We start from the raw sequence: 27,316 nt of genomic DNA, 5'->3' as shown, positions 1-27,316 counted from the left end.
ACAAATTCCATAACCTTAAAATGTTTATACTCGGAATTCGTAGGGTATACCCAAGGGATACATCTTATTCTAGACGAATGTATTATAGAGAAAAAATCGTCTCCGACCCCGTAAACTACATATACGATATGAGTATCTTAATCACCATCAACACCCAAGTCGATTTTGCCATAACCGTCTGCTCGTATAGAGCTATAAGATGTTGCATGTAGAGCCCTATGATAGAAGCGCAGGTCAAGTTCATTTAAAATTTTTGCCACGCCTTCTGCCGCGACCAAAAATTACATTTTTCTGTAGCGCTAGTACAGGAAGGTATTTGAAAAAGTTTTTATGCCAAACAATTTTTATAGAAAATGTATACCAGACTTCTTTACTTCTTTTTCGGCGAACGTTCGTCTTTCTTTTTTGCGCACTGCGTTTTAATTTGAATTTTGTTTAATAACCGGTGTTCACCAACTTCCTTCTAACGTTAATTAATCTCTTCACTTCATTAAAAAAAACAAGAAAGCAAAGCTAACTTCGGGCGGAGCCGAAGTTGATATACCCTTGCAGCTAAAACCGGATATGTATCGCAAACATCGGATATAGTTGGCCGATCCTTATGATTACATCATAATAAAACCAATTAATTACAATAAAAAATCTAAAAAAAAAGTCCCAAGCTTCTATCTTCAAAAATACGAAAGTTGATATTTCTACCAAATACCATTTCCGATCGTTCAGTTATATGGCAGCTATAAGATATAGTCAGCCGATCGTTATGAAATTGGTAGATCGAATTAACTGACCAAAAATAGAATGTGTACCAAGTGCCAGCTTTCTATCATCAAAAACACTAAAGTTATACCATTTCCGATCAATCAGTTATATGGCAGCTATAGGATATAGTCGGCCAATCCCGGCCGTTCCGACTTATATACTGCAAAGGAAAGAAGGGTGTGTGCAAAGTTTCAAGTCGATAGCTTTAAAACAGAGAGACTAGTTTGCGTAGAAACAGACAGACGGACAGACGGACATGCTCATATCAACTCAGGAGGTGATCCTGATCAAGAATATATATACTTTATAGGGTCGGAGATGTCTCCTTCGTTGCGTTGCACACTTTTGGACAAAATTATAATACCCTCTGCAAGAGTATAACAAGAAAGGAAAGCTAACTGCGCTTGCAGTTAAGAAGATATATACCGCAAATATCGGCTATAGTTGGCTAAAAAGTCCCAAGATCTATTTACAAAAATATCAAAGTTGGTATATTTACTAAATCCCTTACCGGATCGTTCAGTTTTGTGGCAGCTATAGGATATAGAAAATAGAATCTGAGAAAGTTTTCCTTTTATCTTCAAAAACATGAAAGTTGAATCACAAGCATGTAGTCGGCCGATCCGGGTCGTTCCGACTTTCATATTGCGTGCAAAGGAAAGAAGGGTGTGTGCAAAATGTCATGTCGATAGCTTTATATCGATAAAACAAGTTTTAGCAAGTCGAGACTGGTTCGCGAGAAACAGACAGATTGATAGACGAACATGCTCATATAAACTTAGGAGTTGATCCTGATCTAGAAAATATATACATTATGGGGTCAAAGATCTCAAAAGTCGAAATTCGGAGGTCGAAATTTTTTTATTTTTTTAGTAATGTAATGGAATTCATACTGGTTCGTGGTTTGAAAATCAGTGAGTGTGAAACTTCCGTGGTAGAACCTTTACCTTTTCTTCGTCCATCTTGGGCCCTTTACTGTTTACTCTTTTTTATTGACAACTTATACATTGTTTTTGAAACATTTATATATCTTTACTTATAATAGAATTCAAGTTTTGTAGTCTTGTAATAAGACAATTTGACAATGAGTCGACAATTGCGCAGCTGCCAGAGATATGAGCTACAACAAGTGCTGCAACTGAGAAAAGTTCGCCGTCCCAATTATTAGTATAAATAGGCATTTGTCTGATACTTCCTCCGCGAAATCAGTTCAAGTGCTTCTGGGGCTCACTTCATTCGGCTTTTGAGCTTCTTGCAGAGTGGTTTTTCTTCTGTTAATAGGTCTTGTTTGTTTCATTATTTGGTATTGTTTCAGTCTACGCAAGTAACGCAAACATTCGTCGCCCATACTCTTGACAACTTATGTGTTGAATAAGACCATTCCTCTGTGAAGTTCGCTTGTGAATAGATAATATATAAGATGTACTTCGTTTTTCGACAATTATTATCTCTCTTACTCTTGCTCGATTTCAAACAATGGTGGCTGCTTTTTTCATTTTTTAAATATATTGGAAATATTTTTGTCCAGTACCTTTGTTTTGCGTGAGGCCAACGCTATGTGACTCTGGAATGTAAGGTTGAATAATTTTTGGGTACCGCTTGCTGGACTTTTTTCCTTTTATGTTTGTATTTATACAAATTTTTTGTAGCCTATAAAACGAATTCCACATTAATATGAAAAGTTGTCATTGAAATTTTTCTCATTGTAAGCGAAATAAAGTTAAAAGTGTTTTTACCGAGGGAGCACAGCTGTACGGCTTAAATCGCGTGAACCAAGTTATTAAGGTAATAGAAAAATTAGAAAGATAACGAGAAAGAATTGCTTAGAAAATTTAAAATTTATGTTTTTAAGTTTCAAGGAGGGTAAAGTGAGATAATAGTATAGACATCATGGTAGTTCGAAAATAAGACCTTAAGATGTTCGTAAGAGAAGCCCCAATAACTTAGGTGTTACTCCAATTAGATCCTTTTCGAAACTTTTTTATTTCATACAATTCTCTATAAAGAAATATACATAAAAAACCTAAATCTATTGAAAACTACTTATCAACGCACTGCAAGCTGACATGCTATGCGACCCTTTCTAAAGTGCGATAAGCGCACCACTTATGTATTTGTTAGGCTGCAGGGGATCGGACATGCTGTTTATCTCGTCTCTTCATGGGTCCGATCCCTTGAAACTCCATCTTTGGAATTTTTACCGGTTTCAATGCTTGAAAAGTCGTGTTGTTCATATGTCGCACTAAAATGGCTACAAAATTGAGGACTACAAATTTTAGTCCATCTATTAGGATCGTTAAAATGTAAGATGTTAGTAATTGCCTGCTGTCTACATCAGCATTAATAAGGTTGTATAGAAAAGCGACACCCAGTCTTGTACGATTCTATGATTCTAGAAATCGATTCTACGATTTGTTAAGGGAGGGTTCGTTTATTAGTAAGACACTGCTATGATACGAATGATAATGAAGATTTGCATTCAAGTTAAGAGGTCTTAAGTGAAAATGTTAAGAAATTCTTTCGTACAAATTCTTCGCGGTCTTAATTTAGTCCATATCGGGGCCTCCAGACACATGACTCCAGTATTCCAGTATCGGCCAGTACTCCAGTATACAAAATTAATAAACTTTTGGTATTGTATAGGGGTCGTTAAATTTCTATAACCATTTTTAAATAAAACCAAGGACACCTTTAGCCTTATTAACCATTGAGGAAATATGGTTAGAATATGGTTAAATGTGGTTATAAGTTTAGAGTCTAACAGGACGCCGAGATCATTAACATGAGTTAACTTTTCTAATGCAATCCAAAAGAGAGAATACGTAGGCTGGTAAGGGCAAGAACGATAAAAATACATAAGCTTTCCATTTGATCTATTTGTAATAAATTTTTCTGTATATTCACTTGCCGTACCCGGACGTGTTTCTTTGATCGCTCTTGCCAGTTTGCATTTATCTTCGATCTTGAATTCAAGCTTTCTCCTTTCGCGACAAGTGAAAATATAACGATTAATTTCTAAAAATAAATTCGACTTAATAAGTTTATGGAACTATTTATTTCCTATTTATACATTTAATCGTTTGAAGTTATCTCTGTTGCGCTTTAACTATATTCTCCAACATTAGTCTCTCCGAGCTGTACTCTCTGGTCATAACCTGTTGCATCATAGTTACTGTGGAGTTTGTTGTTCTTCACGACGCCAAGCCTTCGTTGCACATCTCTTTTGTAACGTCGTCTCTTACATCCAATCTGATCGTCCACTTTCGGCTACAGAGTGCTTCAGAGAGCCTAAATTCTTTACACGCTACTACAGTGGTCTGCAATCCTTCAACAATGAGTCTTATTTGCACAGCAAAAAAATGTGAATTTGGTGGATCCATCACGGGTGACTCATACCTGTCTTGCTGGCTTTGCAACAACTGCTCACATATTAAATGGGCTGGAGGTGGACACAATGGACGGAGAAGTGATTTTATCAAAAAGAAGATTGGCCCGACGTGGTCTTGCATCGCTTGCAGAGAAATCAAGTCAGAGATGCGGACTTTTATGAAACAGACTATAAATGGTTTCCTTGATGTTTGCAAGCAATTCTCGGCCCCTAATGAGCAATTCCTTGAACTTGAAACCCAATTCCTTGGTCTTAAGTGGTTAAGCGAATCTCCAAGAAGAAAAATTCAAACACCAACCTGCTGACTGCCAATTTATTGGGTACCCTTACATCCCATTCCGTACAAGTCGATGTATTTTCAACACCAAATACTTTACCGTCGCCTACTTGTCTACCTACTGAAGCTCTTCTTGTACCAAGAGACATGATTAGCCTTCCAGCAGGGAGTAAAAACCTTAAGCCTCCAATCATCTTGGAGCTTCCATCGTTGGACAACCTACATTCTGCTCCTGCTGTGCTGTCTCCAAGGCCTCTGACTAGTGTGGCGCCTGAGGTTAGATCTTCTGGACTTACGCGGAGGGCGGTTGCTCCCCGTAAGGCCATATTTGTTTCTCGCCTTATGCCTTGATGATGTCAGGAGTCACCTGTTAAACCATCTTAAGGTAGCTCCTAATGAAATAACTGTTTTTAAGTTTAACTTTAAACATAAGGGTTCAATATCTTCTTTTAAAATAATCCTACCCGATTCCTACCTCGAAAAAGTACTTGATCCTGTAGCCTGGCCTGAGCACAGTATCATTCATGAATTCCTAGCAAAAGGCGCTCAGAATCCTAGCCCTGCAGAAACGGCTTCAAAAAACTGAATAATCAAGTATTTTTCTGTTGCTGTCAAAACGTTCGAAGTAATCTGGAAAAATTGAGTCAATTTTTTACAAAGAGTGCTTCTTTTGATTTTGATGCTATCGCGCTTACTGAAACTTGGCTTAATTCCTCTGTCTCTGATTATGAAATATTTGTTCCTAAGTTCACTGTGTTTAGATTGGATCGTCCATCTTTTGCAGGTGGTGTTCTCATTGCTGTTAATAACAAGTATCCTGCTGAACTTATTCCTTTCTCGAATGAGTTCGGAATAGAGTTTATTGCGGTGAAAATTTTAAGTGGCTCGTCTCATATTTTCCTGACCTGTTAAGGGGTTACGCCACCCTGACCGCGTGGAAACGGGACGGTTTTTCAGGAATTTCTTGTGACTAAACTAGTTGAGATAGGATTTTTCCACTTTTATTTCTATTTAATACAACTAATGAGCTTTATAACTTCTAAAAAAAAATTTGTTTTCAATTCAAAATGGCGGAGATATGAACATCGGCGATCATAGGTTTTTCCGGAGTGCTCCTTGATGGTGGGCATGATTCACGTGTCAATTTTCATCAGAAAAAAGTAAACAAAATTTTTTTTTAAAAAGTGATAAATTTGGAACAGAGTGACGTAGCCGTTTTAGAAAAGAAGAAAAATTACGCAAATGAGAGCACTTCAAAACTTGACTCAATGTTTTGGGCAAAAAATTTCGTACTAAAAATTGCATAAAAAAATTTCTATCCATTGGATCAAAAAAATCCTACGTCACTCTGTGGAAAATCTATGTAAGAAGATGTGTTTCAATTTTCAAGTCAATCGGTTGAACAGTTTTTGAGTTATCATGCCCACCGTCTTGAAAAAAGTGGTTTCGAGAAAAACGCAAAAGAAGAAAAAAAAGTGTCTTAGGTGCCCTCCTGCAGTGCCGCCTTGAAATAAACATAACTTCCATAATTATCAAGATATTGTCTTCGGGGACGTCTTAAAATACGCGTAAGAATATAGTCTTTTAAATTAAGTAAAAAAAAAAAAAATCGATTTTTTGAAAATTTCAGGGTGGCGTGACCCCTTAATACATTCTCCTATGGTTGAAGCTATTGCATGTTTTTAGCACCTAGAGGCTATTATGTCTGTTCTTTCATTGGTCAAGGACTTTGATTTAATGCTAATCATGGGAGATTTCAACCTTCCCAACATTTCCTGGATCCCGTCTGAGGTAGACAATTCCCTGCTTTCCAGTTGTCATAACTTTACCGATGGCTTAACTGATTTTGGCCTATTCCAACTTAACCCATTTCAGAACACTTATGGCAGATTACTGGACCTTATATTTTCCAATGTGTCATCCTCTGTGACAGTCATTCGATCCTCGCCGCTATCGCATCTTGAAGACCTTCACCATCCTACACTATTAGCCGATGCTAATTGTTAATTGACCGAGTGTTAATTGACGTACCTCATAATGATGCTGGAACATTAAAGAATGTTCAATCTCGTTTCAAATGCTTTATTGGAAATTGATTGGAATTTTCTGTCATCTATAAAAACAATTGAAGCAGCTACGGATTCGTTTTACGAAATAATTCATGATGCGCTGAATTCCTTAAGTCCCATCATCATTGTCTACAAAACCACCTTGGTTTAATAAACACCTTTCTCGCCCTAAGAACAGGAAATCTAGAGCTTAAAAAAACTTTCCTTAGTCAGGATCACTGTTTCATCAGTCAAACTTTCTGTATATTCGCAATCAGTTTATTATTTTCAACAATCAACTGAATAAGTGTTACATTATGAATTGTAAGGTAAATTTTCGGAATGATCCGAGCTCCTTCTATTCTTTTGTCAATATAAAACGTTAATCTAATCTTTTTCCTCCTTCCCTATCATATAAAAATATCTCACATTCTTCTGAGGTAGGTATTGCTAATCCCTTTGCGTCATTTTTTCAAACAACTTATTCGTCCGATTTATATAACCTCAATTCTTCTTATCCCTATAAATTACCACACATAAACAACATTTATTTGTCAAAATGTCGATTTAAGGATGTGTTCAATGCTCTCTCAAAAATAGATATATCATTCTCTACTGGTCCTGATAATGTCCATAGCTGTGGAATGAATCATTTATTATTCCGCTTCATAAAAAGGCTCGAAAGCACTTACAGCTATCTGCGATTCCCAAACTGCTAGAGAAACTGGTTACTTCCCAACGCAGCCTCATTGGCCTGCCTTTGGAACGCCTCCAGCTCTCTCTTGATAAACCTCTTAATGCGTCCCTCTTCCCATTCCTCTGGGCATCCGGCCATTGCTACGGACAGTCTATCCTCCAGACAGCCGCCCCATCTCTCCCTTTTGGGTATCGTAACGCGGTGGCCTGCGCATGTCACTGTTGCGCCAAACTCGTTGAGGAAATCCCATCCTAGCACCAGACTGTCCACCATGCCCGGCATCACCAGTAGGTTCAGGGTCTTTGTCTTGTTGCCGAAGCTTATTTGCGCCTGGAATGCGGTGCGTGTTTTCGTATGGCTTCCATTGACCAGCTTCACCCGTCTTCTTATCGCGACGCGTTGCCCGGTAATTTCCGGGCTTTCTGCTAGTTTCACCGAGATAAAACTCGCCGTCGCTCCAGTATCCAGCATGGCCTTCACCTTCGACTTCGATGGTTGCCGTCAGCTGCTGCTCTTCCCCGGATAGTCCTCCTATTAGGTTTGAGAGGCAGCACCGTGCGATCCCTGCTCTCCTCCCTGTTGCTGGGACCGCTGCGCATTTCCCGACCTCTGGCTGCACTCTGTGCTTCTTAATCCTGTCGCGCCGCACATCTTGCAGAACAACAACCTTGGGTTCCTGCACCCGCTGGCCTAATGGCCCATGCCAGCGTATCTGCTGCACGCTTGTGCTGGGTTCTCGACAGGACCCTGCCTTGGCCCTGCTGTCCACTGCTGATTTGGTTGTTGCGGAGCCGACCTATGCTGGGTCTCAGGCTGCCATCTTGGCATCCAACTTTGACCTGTGATGTTCTGCCGTTCCGGCGGGCCTTGGCGCGGTTCCTCTCTCTGCCACCTCGGCGCCCACTGTGTATTTTGGACGGCCGGGTGGTGGAACTCGTCCCTTTGTGCTTTCTGGGTCTATTGGTCCCTCTGGTACCTTGCTGCCTCACTGTGGTGCGGTTCTTTTCTTTGCCACCTTTCGTCTACGGCCGGCTGACTGTGGCTCCACCTTTGTTCCGTGGCGACTTGTCTGTTAAAAGCCTCTTCCTCCTGCGCCAATTCCTCGAACTTCTCTGCCAGTTCCATTACCTCCTCTAAGGATGCGCAGGCGTATGGCCTTATGAACATCGTTCTCCTTGGCATGCAGTTTTCGACAAGCCACTCGATTACTTCTTTGGTGGTTTTTCCTAACGGCTTCATTAGGGACTGAAGGTCCACCATGTATTCTTTGAATGGCTCTCCACGACGCTGACGAACTTGGTCCGCCAACTTTTCGAAATAGTCTTTCGGCAAGAAAAAGTTTTAAAGCTTGCCTCGAACCTCGCCCATGTTGGTCATCCTTCATCGTTCATGATGAACCATCTTTGAGCCCTGGCTTGCAATAGTTCTGGCATGGCCCTGGGGTTCGTGTTTATGTCTAATACAGAGGTCGGCACGGCCCTATCTCGGGGACATAGGAAATTTCTCTGCCCGAGCTCTACCACACACACACAGTATAAATGTGTGAAACGTCATGCTCAAAGCCTACTTTCTGCTTTTCGTTACTAGCAATAATGCGGTAAAATCATATCAATGTATTGGGGTGCCGACCACTGGTCTAATCCATATGTTTTTGCGGAGGAACTCTAACGGGTCCCCTGTTCCGTCGAAACGAAACGACCAGTCTCGCACCTGTCTGGCCACTTTGGCGTAATCCACCGGGGCTGGGACATATTTCCTCTCTGCCTAGGGATGATCTTTGCCCAAACCTTTCCTCGAGTCCGTGCGCCAATGCCAGTACTTCCTCATCCTTGGATTCGTCGACCCACTTCGCCACTAAGGATCTCATCGTTTCCACAGTCATGTCCGCTGGTAGGCCGAGCTCTCTACACACTTCGCTCAGCTCCTCCTTTCTCAATGTGTAAATCCAATTTTTTTTCCCATTTCTCTGCTATGTTATTTTCTAGACTTAACGCAATCACGAAGTTTGGGCGCCTCTGCCCCCGGCTATCAGTCTTAGCGTGTGGGCAGACTAAGTCTCCTCACAAAGAGGTAAAGGTTGGTCAGTGGTTCTACCATGGAAGTTTCCCACCCACTGATTTTCAAACCTTTTTTACGGTACTAAGCTGATTTCTTTGGACGTAAATGTTCTCTGGACAAAAAATGGGTAAACAAATCGTAAAATGCACATCAGCGCACGCACACGGATCTTAAATAAAGTCATGCGCCCTATATATTTATATTTGTATTAAGTCCTCCCCCTTTATATCGGCTTTTGTTTTGCTTTGATATAAGCCGAGATATTAATCTCTGTAGTAGTAAGGACTAGCCGAGAAACGAACGTAGGCTGAAGCGGATCTTACAGCGGATTTCTTACTCTTTTATGACTCATTTAGCTTCTGAAGACTGCTAAACTGAGTGTCAAGCGCGCAGAGCTGGTCATTGATTTTTAGAAAACCAGTAATCACCTCATTAAATCCATTCTTAGTCTGTCTCATGAACGACCTTATTTCGTCTTGGGCAGCGGGACTATTATCGCAACAATAGTGGAGACCAGACCTACGGGAAATGGCTAATGTGGGAAATCCGAAACTGAGGCAGTGAACCCGGCAGTTTTCACTGGATGGTAGGCTGGGATGGCGAGATTCTCTTATTACAAACCCTCATTGAGTAGACCAGTATGAATTCCATAACAATACTAAAAAAATACAAAGTTTCGGAAACCATGCACCTTGAACCATTGTACCGAATAGAGCGAAAACGGAAGCTTTGAAGAGAAAGAAAATAAACAGAAAGAAGCAGAGCCCTGTTATGCTTGAATGAAAATTAAGCAAATTATTCATTCGCCTCCAAATATATCACAGCACACGCGAAGCGATACGGTTTTTGTTGAAACTGAGTAAAGCTTCTTTAAATTGAAATCTTTTTAAAAATTCGACAGTTTTTTTTTTTTGCTCAAAAAATTCTTTAGGGTCTTAAAAGTAACATATTCTAAGATAGAGTCCGGCAAAAGTGTCTAAGTGTCAAAATTGTTCATTCTGCGGCGATGCCTCACAGGTATTTCCCACAGTACTTAAAACTTTAAACGCGTTTTTCTCGAAACCACTTTTTTGAGACTGCCGGAAACATAGCTCGAACAGATCTTAACCGATCGATTTTGAATTTTGATAGTATATAAAATACTTTTATCTATCGACACACGTAGGATTTTTTTTAAATTTGCTTACTTTTTTTTTTATTTAAAATTTTGTGACGTTTTTTTTTCGTGAAAATTTTAACTTTTTTTCAATCATTCACCATTTTGCAAAAAATCAATATATCGAAAAATCCTACGTGTGTCGATAGCTGTTGATGTATAGAAACTAACGAAACTAGAAACTTCTACATGGCCATGGCCTTAAAAAAAAGGGCCTACGAAGAAATGCTGCACAGCCGCCATTTTGTTTTCAATTTATTCGAATTTATTTTGTACTTCGCATTTAATATTATAAAACCAAATTTTGGATAGGCTTTTTTATTTGGGAAAAAAAAATTCTAGAAAATTCGCTTTTTTCCCCTTTCCCCCTTAGGTTGGTAAACATCAGTTTTCAGCAAGTTTAAAAAAAAAACGCAGTGCGCAAAAACCATGACGGATCGCTCAAGAAGAAAGAAAGAATTGATAAAAGCAGGTGATTTCCCTTGATAAAAGTTGGCGCAGTATGATTTCCCCAGAAGTGCGCTTCTTTGTTTCGATTATTATTGCTATTTTTGATGGGACCTTTCTTTTTGTGTTGCTAAAATGATAACTAACTATGTATGTAGAACTAAGATGACAACCTTGCTCGAGAATGTTAATATAATTGTTTGGTGCAGCATACATACTACAAATATTTTAAATTGGTAGTAAATAAACCTACTGTTATTACTTAAACCTCAAAAGCGCAAGACGGGCCTCGGAAAAACTGCATATTCATTATACGAAAATGTATTTGGGCAAAGTACAAGCTGTGTAAGCCTTATTAGATATGTCATATGATAATGGACAACTACTTTTTTAGTATCAAACTAGTGGAAAATTTTGTGAAGTATGTACACTAGTGATGTGTTTTTCTTACTGAAGAAAAAATAAAGCATTTATCCGCAAATAATCTCTTTCAAACAAACAACGTGCAGAAGGAATCAATTTTGTCGGTTTTAGTCAACACTTTTTTCTCATCTTTCCAACACGGTGTGTAGGAACCGTAAGGAAAAATAAAGTATTTATCCTCAAAGAATTTCTGTCAAACAACTTTTTCTCATGCTCCAAAAAAAAAAGTCTGTCGTATTTCGTAAAACTTTGCATTTCAATGTACAATAAATCTTTTCTACAACCCGACGAAAGGAGGCGTTAAGGTTGCACAAACTATAGTACTCGGCGCAACGCAAAAAAAAAATCGCTGGCCGCATTCACTGTTCTTCGATTTGATTAATGGTGCTACAGTTGCAGCTTTCATCTTACATCGCACTATAACTGGGACGAGCGGACAACCATTAGGTTCTAAACTAATACTTTTCATTTATTGGTTCATTTATGGTTCATTTATTGGATGAACTAGTGTACTATTAAATCAAAAGATGAAACGCAGTTGTGTTGAGTAGGTCTCATCGACAAAACATTGATTTGATTCTTGACAACCCATCCTCATCATTGCTCTGTATCATTTATCGAAGGTTCGCAAGTCCACTAAACTTGACTATTCATTTAGCATTTTCAATCAAAAGTCAAAATTTGGCTTAACCAATGACAAGAATGAATCGGTCTGATGATGAGTAGGCATGATTAAGGGAAGTAGTATGTAAAAAAGTTTTAGTTGGCTAGGCTGCGAGCTAGGCTGCTAGGCTATGTCAAAATTATAGGAAACCAAAAAATCTCGAACAGGTGCTTGTTATTATTAGAAGTTAAGCTCTGAATATTATAAAATCATATTGTAAATTATATTGTAAAATCATTAGAGGCATAAAATGAGGTGAGTTTAAATACGGAAAAAACTAATAGAAAAATAAATAATTTTTTTAGTTTTCTAAAAAGTTTCTTGAGTCAGATACTAAATTAATATTCTCGTCAATCATAAAAGAGCTTAAGAATTAACAGAATTAAGCTGTTCTCTGCAGATGTTAACGCCGAGTTTGCATACAATTGCCTGTGGTTCGCAGGGTGGAAGGGATGATTGACAATATTTAGTGGGACTAAACTTTTCAATGGTATTGTTGGTTTTTCAAGGTTTCTAGGATTTTCTCTCTACATTCAAAATATTCTGTTTAACGATTTTACTAAAGGGAACTTGGCTGTGGGTATGCTGAGCTACAGTTTTCGTGTTTTTTGGAAGGACCGTGAATTGTAAGATGTCATTGGTGTTGGCCGTATCAGGAATGTGGAAGAAGCTGGGATACCTAAGTCTGGTTTCCAGCTTAGATAAATTTTCCAGTGTCAATTACTGGTATGTGTGGCATACGTTCTTTTTAGCGCTGCGCAGTTCCAAAACAGAAGCAAGATGATTTGTTTGCAGTTTGTGGAAGTTATGTGAAAATAAACAGTTACTGTATTACTCTAAAAAGTTTCTTGAGTCAGATACTAAATTAATATTCTCGTCAATCATAAAAGAGCTTAAGAATTAACAGAATTAAGCTGTTCTCTGCAGATGTTAACGCCGAGTTTGCATACAATTGCCTGTGGTTCGCAGGGTGGAAGGGATGATTGACAATATTTAGTGGGACTAAACTTTTCAATGGTATTGTTGGTTTTTCAAGGTTTCTAGGATTTTCTCTCTACATTCAAAATATTCTGTTTAACGATTTTACTAAAGGGAACTTGGCTGTGGGTATGCTGAGCTACAGTTTTCGTGTTTTTTGGAAGGACCGTGAATTGTAAGATGTCATTGGTGTTGGCCGTATCAGGAATGTTTAAGAAGCTGGGATACCTAAGTCTGGTTTCCAGCTTAGATAAATTTTCCAGTGTCAATTACTGGTATGTGTGGCATACGTTCTTTTTAGCGCTGCGCAGTTCCAAAACAGAAGCAAGATGATTTGTTTGCAGTTTGTGGAAGTTATGTGAAAATAAACAGTTACTGTATTTCTGCTCCGTTTGTTTTTATCTTTGTTCCGGAGGGACAATTTACTAGAACTTTTAGCCTTTTAGCCACTAGCCAATATAGCCTTGTCTTTCAGATTGGCAACAACAAGCTTGGTGTGGGACACAAAAGTAAATCTCCTATGAAAGATAATGCCCAGTAATCTATGTTCTACCGCTTGTGGGATTAACTCTCCGTGGAGGAATATCCCAGAACAGGATTTTTTCCGAAGTGTGTATGTCACCACTGCACACTTTTCTGGGCTAACAGAAACATTTTATCGGCAGACCCGATTCTCTAATATTTTTCAATAACTTCTGCAGGGTATCCGTTGCCTTATAAAGACAATTGTTCTTCACCAAAATACCCGTGTCATAGGTGGCAACACAGATTGATCTTCTGTCAATTTTGAAATATTTGGTGGTGGAAGTCCCCAGGAGAACCCGATGCCAAAAACTGTCAAAGAATGTCTTGAAATGCAGCCACCACGTACTCTTTTCAATGAAATCCATCCAACGATCATCCAACTATCCAATTCATCCAATCCAACGATTTGCCTGACTCGATGCATTTGTTCAGGGATCCTTTCTAAAATCGAACGGAAAAGACACAATTGCTTCTCGGACTTGAGGATTGAAAGATAAGCGAGGCAGGATGCATCTTTCTAATATCTTGTCAAAAGTTGGTAGTACTGGTATACTCTTTCCTGAAAAGTTTCCCTTGACCTAAGCTCAGACCACATACCTCTTGTTATCAGATTACCCCTGCCAGACTCTCTGATTAAACGGTAGCTGATGAGGTTTGGTTTAGCCTTCATGTTTAAGGAGACATTGGCCTTCATCCACGGCTTTAGGGAATGCCCAATCCTAAAAGCAGCATTGAACAGCATACCGAGGAGCAGGATTGCACAATAAGAAAGTGACATTACCATACGGTTAGTTATTCCGTCAGGACCAGGGGCCTTTCTATTTTTCAACTTCCTTACGATGTTCAAAATTTCTGGAAGTATAACAGGACGAACGGTAACGAATGCTGTATGGGACCGTCTAGAAGTGTCTCTCCTATCCCACATCTTCTCGGTGAAGCAGTCTGAAAGGATTTGAAGCGTTTTTCAAGATCCTCTAAGGCCGAAATATTCTTGTCCTTATTGGGAGTGGCTTCCTCTAGCTTATCGTCAATGTAACCTTGTCAACCTTGAATAGCCTCAATATCTTTCGCTCACTGTTGGCGAGCCTTCCATAATTTCCTGTTCAATACGCGTATATATTCATGTCTGATGCTATGCTTCAGATCTATTACATCTCTAATCTAGATAGGAAAATGAGCCATATCCCGCCTGTTGGTATTGTAAGATGTAGATAGCGCTGGTGCTGATTCCGTGGTGCTGCCTTGCAGATTTTGCTTAACAGTAGTTCTGCCGCTTCATCGAAATTTTCTGCAGAAATAATTTCGGTTTCCAGAAAAAGTGAGATACCCCGCAGGGTCCGGTACTTCTTGTTATCTTTTTCAGGTGGAAGTAGAGTAGGCAGCTTTCGGGGAGAAGAAGAGTCAGGCTGGAGTAATCGGAAAACAAGAGGTATGTGATCTGAGCTTAGGTCAAGGGAATCTTTTCAGGAAAGAGTATTGTTGAAAAGAGCAAAGTCAAGGCACGATGGTGTCGCCAACTCTTTTAAAAGGTTTTATTTTGATTTATCGATAATGCTATAACTTTGGTGTTTTTAAAGTTGGAGTTAAGGATGTAGTCTCATGTGTGAGGTTGAAAAAATCGTTTTTTTTCTCATATTTCGAAAGTACTGTTTATTAAAAATGTACTGTTAAAGTTTCAAATAAAAATATCAAATAATGACAGAGATACAGCCCATAATCGAGAGCGCGCCTACACCGAAAAGTATGAGTTTCTCGGTAGCGTCTAAACTTTAGACGCTTCTTTTTCGGAACTACATTTTTGTGTGCGGCGCAGGTTATTCACAAAATTCTATGGTACCGATCTAGCTGAAATTTGGATATGTTATTCTAAAAAGTAACACCTCTGTCCCGTACTAGAATCATTTATTTTTAATGATTAGTTTTTTTTATCATTAATTTAAGATACATTTTTTTTATTTAAAAAATTTTTTTTTTTGTGAGTTTGCCATTTTGTTGTTTATTGATGAAAATATTTCATTCTAGTACGGGACAGAGCCATAAGTTTACAAAACAATAATCAATTCCAGAGGTCGCCACGGCCCTATCTCGGGGGCCACTTACACACAGTATAAATGTGTGAAACGTCATGCTCACAGCATACTTTCACAGCATGCTATTCGTTACTAACACTAATGCGGTAAGATCATATCAATTTATTGGGGTGCCGACCACTGATCTATTCTAATTTTTTGTTTCGGATGACTCTAGCAGTCGAAATCACCTGCGCCAGGGACCTACCTTTTTTTTTATATGCTTACTTTGGCATGCTATAGTGTATTAAAGTGTATTAAAGTAGACAAGTGTATTAAAGTACACAAGAATAAATTAAACAAAATATTTTCAAATAGTTTATTATGCCTATAAAAACATATTTGAAAATTGAAACGATCGCATTATTTTTTATTAGAAAAAAAGTTTTTTGAAATAACCTTTAAAAAGTAGGCCGGAACATGAGACTACATCCTTAAGTTGCAACTTCCTATATATTCTATTTTTGGTAAGTTTATGCTTCCTACCAAATTTCAACGATCGGCCAACTATATAGCGGTCATATAATTGATCGATTAGATATGTTACCTTATAAGTTTTTGGTAAAAATACCTACTTTGGTATTTTGAAGATAGAAGCTTGAGACTTTTTTTATAGATTTTTTATTGTAATAAATTGGTTTTAATATGATATTCTTATATGGATCGGCCAACTATTTGCGATATATATTCGTTTTTAACTGCAAGAGTTTGGTCTCGCCTGAAGCAAATTCCATATTAAAAATAGATTCCACCACATACATTTTTTGTGTCTTTAATAATGGCATCTAGCAGTTTATTTATATTATATTTATTAGTTAATAGTTATATATGTTATATATATATTTTTTTTTATTTATTACAGACACGCGAAAATTTTGAGGAAGCACGAGAAAAAGTGACAGAGCTGAAAACAAAATACATGGAAAAGCGCACAGTAAGTCTGTTTTCAAAATCATAAATAAATTCAAATACAATTATTTTTTTTAACAGAAGCCTGAGGAAATTTTCACGAAGCGTGGATATTTATTTTTGATGGAGAAAAGTATGTTAACAAATTAACAAATTTAAAACCCCTTTTTATATATGTACGTATTAACGGGGTTATTAAAGTCTGTTTTATACTATCGTAATTTATACCAGAGTCCGCGGGTATATTGGTTGGGGCCAATAAAATATTTGTATATTGGTATTGGATAAATAACGAATAAAATGTAAACGTGTTAGTAGAGTCTGGCTGCTTACATTACCATCAAGGCTTAGTTTTTGCAATCAATCAAACCAATTTCAAACCATTTCTTATAATTTTTTCTTTATTCTGATACCACATGCAAGAAAGTGTACAGACCAAGGACCCTACGACTTCCACCACGATGACGAATTACCGCCAACATGCTGCTATTATTGGTTATCCATTCTCCCTCCCTTCACTTGGATCACCTACAAAAAAAATGTTACTTTCAAAATCCTTTCATTCTCACACCTATCTATTCTATACTGTCTATTCTCACACCTATCTATTCTATACTGTCTATTCTATACATTCTATACTGTCCTGCTGTGTGCACCTCTGCTGAGTGTATTGAAAGAGTAAAACTTTAGTTTAAAACAAAAGTGTATTGGTGAGAGAAACCAACCTCTGCAATGAGCGGTTTGTAGAATGCGCTGCGTATGAAATTATTTAGAACCTAAATCAATTTTTTATGTTGCGAAGCCAAAGAAAATTTAACAAAAAACGCAATAAGTCGAGAAAATATTTTTATATCCTTGCAGAGGTATTATAATTTTGTTCAAAAGTGTGCAACGTATATATATATATATATAAAGTATATATATTCTTGATCAGGACCACCTCCTAAGTTGATATGAACATGTTTCGTCTCTCCTTCTGCCTGTTTCTACGCAAGATAGTCTCTCAGTTTTAAAGCTTTCATCTTGAAACTTTGCACAAACCCTTCTTTACTTTGCACGCAGTATATAAGTCGGAACGGCCGGGATCAATATATTGATCGGAAATGCTATAAATTTAGTGTTTTTAAAGTTAGAGAGTTCGAATTTTGTACGACCTAATAAAGGATCGTTTCATAAAGATCAGCCGACTATATTCTATAGCTGTCATATAAGTGAACTAACGGAAATAACCAAACTTTCGTGTTTTTGAAGAGCTGGAACCTTAGTACAGATAATATTTTTGGTCAGTTAATCCGACCTACAAAATTTCATAACGATCGGCCGACTATATCTTATAGCTGCCATATAACTGAACGATCGGAAATGGTTTTTGGTAGAAATGCCAACTTTGGTACTTTTGAAGATAGAAGTTTTGGACATTTTTTAGATTTTATATTATCATAAATTGGGTTATATTATCATATTCTCATAAGGATCGGCCAACTGTATCCGATGTTTGCGATATATATCCGTTTTAACTTCAAGGGTATATCAACTTCGGCTCCTCCCGAAGTAAGCTTTCCTTTCTTGTTTATATCTGGAATTAAGCTTATTTCGTTCCCCATGTTTTTTCTCATAAACAACTTGTCCATAAACTGAACTACTCTTTCTCAGCCGCCGCAACCATAGTTGGGCTATTTATGAATACTGTCAATACTGCACAGGCACATAAGCGGAGAAACATATATACATATATACATTCTTATTATATACCATCTGAAAGGTATTGATGTGTAGATCATATATATACATATATATTTGATCTGGCTTCTACGGATCAAAAGATATATAGATTCAATCTTTATTTTCAATTTTTAAAATAAAAGTTATCGAATAATTTTTATTTTCCAATTTTTATACCCTTGCAGAGGGTATTATAATTTTGGTCAAAAGTGTGCAACGCAGTGAAGGAGACATCATCTACCCTATAAAGTATATATATTCTTGATCAGGATCACCTCCTGAGTTGATATGAGCATGTCCGTCTGTCCGTCTGTCTGTCCGTCTGTCTGTCCGTCTGTCTGTTTCTACGCGAACTAGTCTTTCAGTTTTAAAGCTATCGTCTTGAAACTTTGCACACACCCTTCTTTCCTTTGCACGCAGTATATATGTCGGAACGGCCCGGATCGGGCGACTATATCCTATAGCTGCCATATAACTGATTGATCGGAAATGGTATAACTTTGACGTTTTTAAAGTAAGAGAGTTCAAATTCGACATGAGAGCATTTTTTGGCAAAACATTACGACATGCCAAATTTCATAAGGATCGGCCGACTATATCTTAAAGCTGCCATATAACTGAACGATCGGAAATGATTCAACTTTCGTGTTTTTGAAGATAGAAAGGTGGAATTTAGTGCAGGTTCTATTTTTGGTTAGTTGATCCAACCTACCAAATTTCATTAGGATCGGCCGACTATATCCTATAGCTGCCATATAACTGAACGATCGGAAATGACCCAACTTTTGTGTTTTTGAAGATAGAAGTTTGGGACATTTTTAGGTTTTGTATTATAATAAATTGGGTTATATTATCATATTCTTATAAGGATCGGCCAACTATATTCGATGTTTGCGATATATATCCGGTTTTAACTGCAAGGGTATATCAACTTCGGCTCCGCCCGAAGTTAGCTTTTCTTTCTTGTTTTATAATAAATTGGGTTATATTATCATATTCTCATCAGGATTGGCCAACAATATCCGATGTTTGCGGTATATATCCGGTTTTAACTGCAATGGTATATCAACTTCGGCTCCGCCCGAAGTTAGCTTTACCTTCTTGTTTTATAAGAGATTAAAACTTATTAGTAAGTCGGATTCTATTTCCTTAAAAAACTTGTTTTATATTAAATATGGTTATAATATCATAATATTTATTTATAGTTAACTTATTAATGGTTGAAACTCTTTTTTAAATCGGAAGCTTATTTTTATCTTGATATATTTCCTTTTTTATGTAACAGGATTTTGCACCTGTATCAATTAAAACTTTTAATTCCTTTTCGACTTTGTTATCTATTCTTTTCAAGTAGGGTAATCCTTCTCTGGGTTCTGGTCCAAAAAAATTTCCTTTTCTATATTATTTTCTCTCATTACTTTTGGAACGGGTTCATTTGCTGAACCTGTTGGTTCTCGCTTTAATGGTGGATATGGTTCAGACTGTTTGTTGTGACCCGCGTTTGTGTTTACTTGTTGAGTTTGGTTTTGATTATAATTATTTCTGGGATAATATTTATTATAATTTTTTGTTGTTATTATTACCTCTGTAAAAATTGTTATTCGGACGATTTTGATAATGGATTGATTTATCTACTTCCATTGGTACAGGAGCTTGCTGTACCTGATTATTATTGGGCCTCCAATTATAATTTTGTCCCCACTGATTGTTATTATTTTGTCCCCACTGGTTATTATTAGTTTGTCCCCATTGTATATTATTTTGTCCCTGATTCCACTGATTATTATCGACTTCTTTTTGGGGATCTTTGATTATATCTTAGATAATTTGAATTTTTATTGTAGATGTTTTATGATTAGAAGTATTACCATTTTTCTGTGGTTCGTTATTATAATTTGAATATAATTTCTATAACTCATTTTAATGAAGTTAAAAGTTCTATCATATTGTTGCTTTCCATCTCCTGTACTTACGCCATTGCATTTGGCAAGTCTGTTGGGTTCATAGAATACAGGAGATATTGGGCCGTTTAGGCCAGTTATTAAATCTCTCAAAGCACTCTGCCTATTTCTATTATTAATTTCAGAGGTTATTGGCTTATTTCGGCCATATGCCATTATTGTTTTATTGGTTAACAATGTAAGTGTTCTGTACACCTGATTGTAATACTCCATAACAGTTTGTCTGCCCTGTCTGTCTGCTATCGCTAAAAATAAAATCTAATCTGGTCAGAATGGCATCAAAGTTTAAAACTGTTCCGTGAATTGTTAAAGCATCATTTGCTTTTTGAGTTTTCTTATTCCTTAGTATTGATAATGCCGCGAAATATCGCTTACTTTTTCGAGTTTACTGGCCCATGGCGCTCTCTGCTGCTTTCCTCTAACTAACATACCTCATACAAATAATTATATGTGCATCACGTTTTTGCGAAATAAAAATTTACAAATTTTTGAAATAGTATTTCTTGATATACAGGTTTATTATTATTATAATGTAACATATAAAAAACAAAAAATTAACAAATTACACAATTTTTTTTTACCTAAAAAACAAAATTAAAACTTATATTCATAGTAAATAATTATATGTGCATTTTTTTTTTCTTGTCCGTAAATCTGATTAACAGCTATGAATCTTAAAGGTATCTTATTTTTAATAATCAATACTTTTTCCTTTATTTTTAATAACTAAATTAAGTCGTTTTGGCATTGAATTAACCAACGATTGTAAGTTTTTGAAGTCAATATCAGCCAATTCTTGTATTATTGCTGATCTTAGGTCACGTACAGTCTCAAACTGTCTTCCATTTTTATACACACGACCAAAATTAATCCCCCAGAGGTCTTCAATTGGATTTAAGTCAAGACTCAGCGCAGACCATTTTAAAATAGGAATTTTTCGGCTGTTAAAAAATTTTTTGTGACCTTTCCTGTGTGGATTGACGTGATATCCTGCTGATAAATCCAATCGTCGCCGTACAAATTCCCAGCAAACTCTATAAGTTCACTGTCCAAGAGCTGCACATACATATTGGCATTCATTCTGGTGGATATAAAGACACCATTCATTCATATAGGTGTCTTTCCTTTATGACAGAATGCGGCCCATACCATACCACCTCCAAAGCCTCGTTTGTAACAGGACCGGCGTTCTTGGCGCAAATCTCTCCAATATTGTTTTAAATTATCTGGTCCGTCTAAGTTAAATTTTTTTTCATCACTAAAGATGAAATTTTCCCACTCTTCGGCCCAGGATTGATACTTATTGGCGAGTTCCAAGCGAGCTCTTATATGCCGGTCCAGCAGCTTTGGTTTAGGCACCATGAATGTATGTTCGACGAATTTGTTTTCGTTTAAAATTTGAACAATTCGGCTTCGGGTGACTTGAAGGCCCAAATGAGCCTTAATTTGCCCGCTGGACATGCATTGCTCTACTGCTAGGCGTCGAATATGCCGTTTGCACCGATCATCAAAGATGGTTTTCCTTCCACTGCGTCGCGCTACACCGTATTCAGTGGCGTTTTTTTATAAATTTGGATATGCAGTTTCTATGCCTATTTCATTAAGCTGCAATATCTGATATTTTGGAGCCCGTTTCACGCAATCCAATAATAATTCCCTGCTCCTTGGCCGACAAACTATTCCCATGAGGCGTTTTTAGCTAATTTCTCAAATAATTGAATACAAATTTAGCATAATAAAATATTTTTTTTTATACTTACAATAATTTAGAAAAAAAATTTTCACATTTTAATATTTTTCCCCGCACTATCAGTACGAAAGATCAGATAGACTGATTTAGCACATATATATATTTACTACGCAATACCCGAGGCACCATCTTTTTAAAAAAAAGGTACTACGAAAGAGATTAGAATGAAGCCATTATTGTCACATAGCAACGGAAACATATGATGAAAACATTCTACATTCATCAATACATAAAAAATTAACTCTGAATATGAAAAATAAGCAAAACGAAAAAATTCACATATAATTATTTGTATGAGGTATTTTTCATGTTCTCCTGTAAATTCTGGTACTTCTACTTTGTCATCTTTCGCTTGAGGTTTTATTTTTAACTTTTTGTCCAATTTTTTGTTTAGTTTATACTATATTTTTTTATGTTCTGATTTTCACGGGTATTTAAATTTCTTGGTTGATTTTTTATACCCTTGCAGAGGGTATTATAATTTTGGTCAAAAGTGTGCAACGCAGTCAATGAGACATCTCCGACCCTTTAAAGTATATATATTCTTGATCAGGATCACCTCCTGAGTTGATATGAGCATGACCGTCTGTCTGTTTCTACGCAAACTAGTCTCTCAGTTTTAAAGCTATCGATTTGAAACTTTGAACACACGCTTCTCTCCTTTGCAGTATATAAGTCGGAACGGCCGGGATCGGCCGACTATATCCTATAGCTGCCATAGTACTGATTGATCGGAAATGGTATAACTTTGGTGTTTTTAAAGTTAAGCATAGTACTGAGTTGACGAAAATCCGCTGTCCAACGAGTGACAGCTGTCAAACTCCATATAAAAAAAACGGTGTAAAAAAAGGAAGAGGAAGAAATTTTTGCCTTCTAGATTTTGCGGGTACTGAGTTGACGAAATCGATTTTAATCGTGTTGCCGGATCAAAAAAAATAAACAGCTGCTCTCGGGGAGTTAAAAGAAATATTTTCATTTATTTCTATAGGTGTGACATGGAGGGTCAATTGATTAAACAAAAGAATAGTCGGCCCGAAAAATTTTCGTCGCGCCAGGACAAATTAAAATTAATTTCTGCGGTCAAGACGAAGCCCATAATATGGGATTTGACCCACAAGGAGCATTTTAATGCCATAAAATGGCATTGAAATGATTTGTGATTGATTTTGATTTTGACCCAGTTCTATTTCTATTTCTATTTCTTAATCAGCTCCTTAGCGGCGAAATACATAAACAAAACACCAAGTGCAAAATCGCTATCGTTTTACACGAGAGCTATTTTTGGCAAAATAAAACGACATGCCAAATTTCATAGCTTTCCTTTTTTGTTAGTCTGCATTCCGTAGGGAATCCATCAAAGTTTAAACTTTAACTTCTTGTTATTTTGTAGGTGGAAAAGATGAGTGCCGGGTATAATATAGTCGCAAAACTCGACTAAAGCGGTCCTTTAGTCCGAAATGTGTTAAAAAATTTATACAACCAAATTTAAAATAATAGTTATTAATGTTAGTTTATTTTCAGTTCCATTTGCACGCGACATTTTCTTCCATTTTCAATATTTCTTTTTGGTTTAGTTTTTTAAGACAGTAATGGTATAGGAAATTTACATTAACATTAGTTAGCCGTAATTATAGAATGTTTGGTTTCCTTTACATTTGGTTTTAAAATTTTTATATAACCCGAGCTTTCAAACAACTGTTAAACGATTTTTCAATGATGGAAAAATTATAGGAAAAAAAACACTGTTTCGGTCCGACAGAAGTTATTAACAGAACGGAAAATCGGTTTCTCTGTAATACTTTAGCAGAAAAGTTTTAATAACTGCTCCCTTCAAAAGTGACTTTCAATGACAACAATAATACTTTAGCAGAAAAGTTTTAATAACTGCTCCCTTCAAAAGTGACTTTCAATGACAACTTTGGTGTAAGTGTTCAACAAAAAAGGTACTTTCTAATATTACTTTGTGATAAAATTAAAAAAATGTATATCTTTGACTCAGAGAGACGCACTCACCCCTTAAATAAGGTTCTAGACCAGTGGTGGGCAAACTCTCATTTTACATAGCACGCGAGTATGGGGTAGGAAACTCTGCCGCAGCGCTGCCGGCACACTGACAGTATAAGCACGCTTACATTTTTTAGAATTTCTCTCACTTACTCTCGTGAGATGACAGGTGCTTGTAACTTTCTCTCATTTGAGAGGCAAAATTTTTACCTATTTGACATAAAAATGAATTTAGTCGACGTTCAGACCTCACTGAAGCAAGACTACTTTGTTCATTATTGGGAAATCATAACTGAAAAAAATGTTTTCAGAAATTTGGGAGGAGCCATTTTTCTTTATAGAAAGCCATTTGGAGGAGCCATTTTTCTTTATATGGATGGAGAAGCGCAATGCTTAATTTGTTCAAGAATAATTTCTAGAAAAGATTATTTTAATATAAAAAGGCATTATAATAGTTTACATTCCAACTTTTCTGAATTTACAGGGGAAAATCGAAATAAAAAGCTGTTAGAATTAAAAGCATTTTATTTTTTAATTTAAATTTCATAGCTGATAAGGATATAATAAATAATAATTATAATATAATTTGTAATGAAATTGATAAAAAAAATAAGAAAAAAGCTTCATATGTGATGGCACTCAGCTTAGCAAAGCATGGTCGCCCTTATGATGACGGAATATTTTGTAAGGAATTAACATGTGATATCCTTCAATGTTGAAGGAAAAGTGCCGGGAGGCATTAAATCTTTGTAAAAATATACCCTCGTCCCGGCGTACAATAACACGCAGGACTGAGCATATAAGCCAAATTATACATTCTGAGGCAAAGAATAGACTGGCTAATTCCAAATTTTTTTCTTTGGCTCTTGATGAAAGTATTGACATAAATGGTATATGCCAACTCATTCTTTGTATAAAAACGATTTTAATATTTTTGAGGAATTTTTTACTGTTTCATTACACGGCAATGTAAAACAGGAGAAATGAATTTGGCTCTTGATGAAAGTATTGACATAAATGGTATATGCCAACTCATTCTTTGTATAAAAACGATTTTAATATTTTTGAGGAATTTTTTACTGTTTCATTACACGGCAAAGTAACAGGAGAAATTTTTTTCAAAGTATCGACGATAATTTGTTTAAATTCGTAGATAAAGAAAAATTGTCTTCTATATGCACTGACGGAGCCCAAGTCATGAAAGGACATAAAAAGGACTTGTGGGTATATTAAAAGAGCGTGAAATTGTTTGTCCCACGTTGCACTGCATCATACACCAACAGGCCCTTATTTCAAAACACTTAAATTTGGTAAATGTTATGGACATTACATTTAAAATGATTAATAAAATAAGAGGTGGGCACAATTCATTAACACACGGGTTATTTAAGGATTTTTTAAAAAGTGTTGACGCGAAATATTCTGATATTTTACTGCACACTGAAGTACGATGCCGATTAGTTTCCGATGCCGGTCGTAGTTTTGAGCGCCTTTTCAATTTGCGAAAAGAAATTATAAATTTTTTTCAATTAAACCCAAAAATTAATACCAATGGACCTCACACTCATTTGGAAAATCCTGATTTTATACAAGACTTTGCTTTTCTCTGTGATTTTACCGAAATTCTTAATAAATTTAACCTAACTCTGCAAGGGAAAAACAAAAAAATTTTTTTTTAGTTAATATCATCCAAAATTTTAGTAGGAAGTTGGTAATATTAATTAGTGAACTGGAATCAGGTAGTTTTTCTAGTCTTAAAAAAACATCAGAAACATTTTTAAATTTACAAATAGAACCAAAATTAAAATCTTCTAAGTATGCAGAAATAGTTAAAGGAATTCATAGCAGTTTTTTGAACAGATTTAATGATTCAAAATTAATCCAAAGTTGTAGTGAGTTACACGACAACTTATTTACATGCAATATAGATCAATTCAACATTCCTTTTCAAGCAGAGTTGAATAAAATGCGCAACGATTTTAATGTTCCATTTTATTATTATTATTAATAATTAGGTTATAATTAAAATTATAAGCTAATTTATGACTAAAGCCATAGCAGCATAGCCTTCGGCTTACTTATAGTGATAGGGCTTACTTATAGTTATGTAGATATTAGATTTGTTTTTTGTAGAATAGAATATGTAGGTAGAATATGGTTCGTATTAATGTACAGATTAAACTAGAAACTAATTTTAGGTTATATGTTCTTGTTTTACAGTTAGAATATGCAGGTAGATTATGTTTCTTATTAATGTACAAATGAAACTAAAAAAAAATTATATTAGGTTATATGTTCTTGTTTGCTTGAGATATTGGATGATTTTATCAAAGGATTCTGTTGTGGGGAAGGAAATTGATAATATAGGATCGACGTTTTGGAAAATATTGTTTCTAATGGATCTGAACTTAGGGCAGTCGGTTAGAACGTGTTTTATTGTGTTGTTTCTACTGTTGCAGAACTGGCAATTTGGTACCGGATTACGGTCAAAAAGATGTGCGTGTGTGAGTCTGGAGTGACCTAGGCGGATTCTGGTAAATTTTATTATATCGTTTCTGTTATGGGTGAGTTTTTTGGCATTCAGGTCTATGAAGGTTTTATTTTTGTGTATTTCTTTATACCAAGTTGAAGTTTTTGAAAAGGAATCATGGAAAATGTTTTTGGAAGTAAATTGAAGGTATCTCGAAAGTTATGGTTTGATGTCATATGGAGGGGTCTAGAACAAGCCGCTTTTGCAGATGTATCTGCGAATTCATTGCCTGTAATTTGGACAGGTCCAGGTATCCAAATTAACTTTATTTTTGGGTTATTGTAAAGAGTGTTACTGATATATTTAGCGTAGATGCATTGGGTGTTGGTGTTGGAGATATTTTTCAAAGAAGAAAGTGAGTCAGAGCAGATGGCTATTTTTTTTGAAGAGTTTTTGTGTAGGGTTATGGCTTGGAAAATTGCTATTAACTCGGCTGAGTAGACTGATGTATAGTGTTGTAGAATACTGCTATTTATACATTTGTTGATTGAGGTGATGCTGAAGCTGGTTGTGCTCTCTGTTTTAGAAGCGTCTGTATAAATAAATTCTGTATAAGAGAATAGCTTTTGATATATTACTGGGCTGGTGTTGTGCTTATTGTAAGTAGTGAGAGTAAGATTTATTGAATTATCATTTAGTTGCCAATTAGGGGCGGTCTTATTGTTAATGAATTTTGGTGGAGTAGAGGGTAAACTATGATCTATAGAGATACGCACTATTCTTCCTAAGGCAGATTGAAGTTTGTATTTAAAGAATAATTTGGATCTTTTTATTTGTTTAACCAGAGTCAAGATAGGAGAATCATTGCTATTTAATAAAGAATTAAGTTGACATAACCTCATGTTATGGTCAAGGTCACGTCTAATCTCCAGTGGATAGATACGAGATTTGTGTAATAAGTTGTACATTGGAGTTGTGGAAAACGCCCCTAAACTGCCTCTGATAGCTGCG

General features: G+C 36.3%; 2 protein-coding genes and 1 long non-coding RNA gene across 10 annotated transcripts in view; 1 reads left to right on the top strand and 2 right to left on the bottom strand.

Annotated features, from left to right (window-relative positions):
* Window positions 1-27,316, top strand: part of Graf (GTPase regulator associated with FAK) — a 379,470-nt gene that overhangs the window by 188,454 nt on the left and 163,700 nt on the right. For 6 of the 7 annotated variants that reach the window (XM_043211294.2, XM_070276585.1, XM_070276586.1 and 3 more), the window contains 2 exons: window positions 16,352-16,423; window positions 16,480-16,531. In XM_043211294.2, coding sequence (XP_043067229.1) covers window positions 16,352-16,423; window positions 16,480-16,531 — 124 coding nt within the window. The remainder of the gene's footprint in view (window positions 1-16,351; window positions 16,424-16,479; window positions 16,532-27,316) is intronic. The other variant, XM_043211293.2, reaches the window with a different exon arrangement.
* Window positions 1,624-24,149, bottom strand: LOC138925679 (uncharacterized). 2 transcript variants are annotated; one of them, XR_011441873.1, is made up of 3 exons: window positions 23,845-24,149; window positions 2,217-2,409; window positions 1,624-2,156 (listed from the first exon to the last, which is right to left on the bottom strand). It is a non-coding gene; the product is annotated as an uncharacterized lncRNA (long non-coding RNA). The 2 variants fall into 2 exon arrangements; XR_011441874.1 differs by having other exon boundaries at window positions 2,217-2,323.
* LOC138925553 (uncharacterized) lies at window positions 7,012-8,675 on the bottom strand. Its single transcript, XM_070276316.1, has 2 exons — window positions 7,165-8,675; window positions 7,012-7,109 (listed from the first exon to the last, which is right to left on the bottom strand). The coding sequence occupies exon 1, from the start codon at window positions 7,638-7,640 to the stop codon at window positions 7,188-7,190; it is 453 nt and encodes a 150-aa protein (XP_070132417.1). The 5' UTR covers window positions 7,641-8,675; the 3' UTR covers window positions 7,012-7,109; window positions 7,165-7,187.

Source organism: Drosophila bipectinata, chromosome XR (genome assembly GCF_030179905.1).
Source record: "Drosophila bipectinata strain 14024-0381.07 chromosome XR, DbipHiC1v2, whole genome shotgun sequence".
Taxonomy (NCBI): Eukaryota; Metazoa; Arthropoda; class Insecta; order Diptera; family Drosophilidae; genus Drosophila; species Drosophila bipectinata.
Note: the sequence above shows the minus strand (reverse complement) of the source record. Positions and strands in the feature narration are given on the sequence as shown.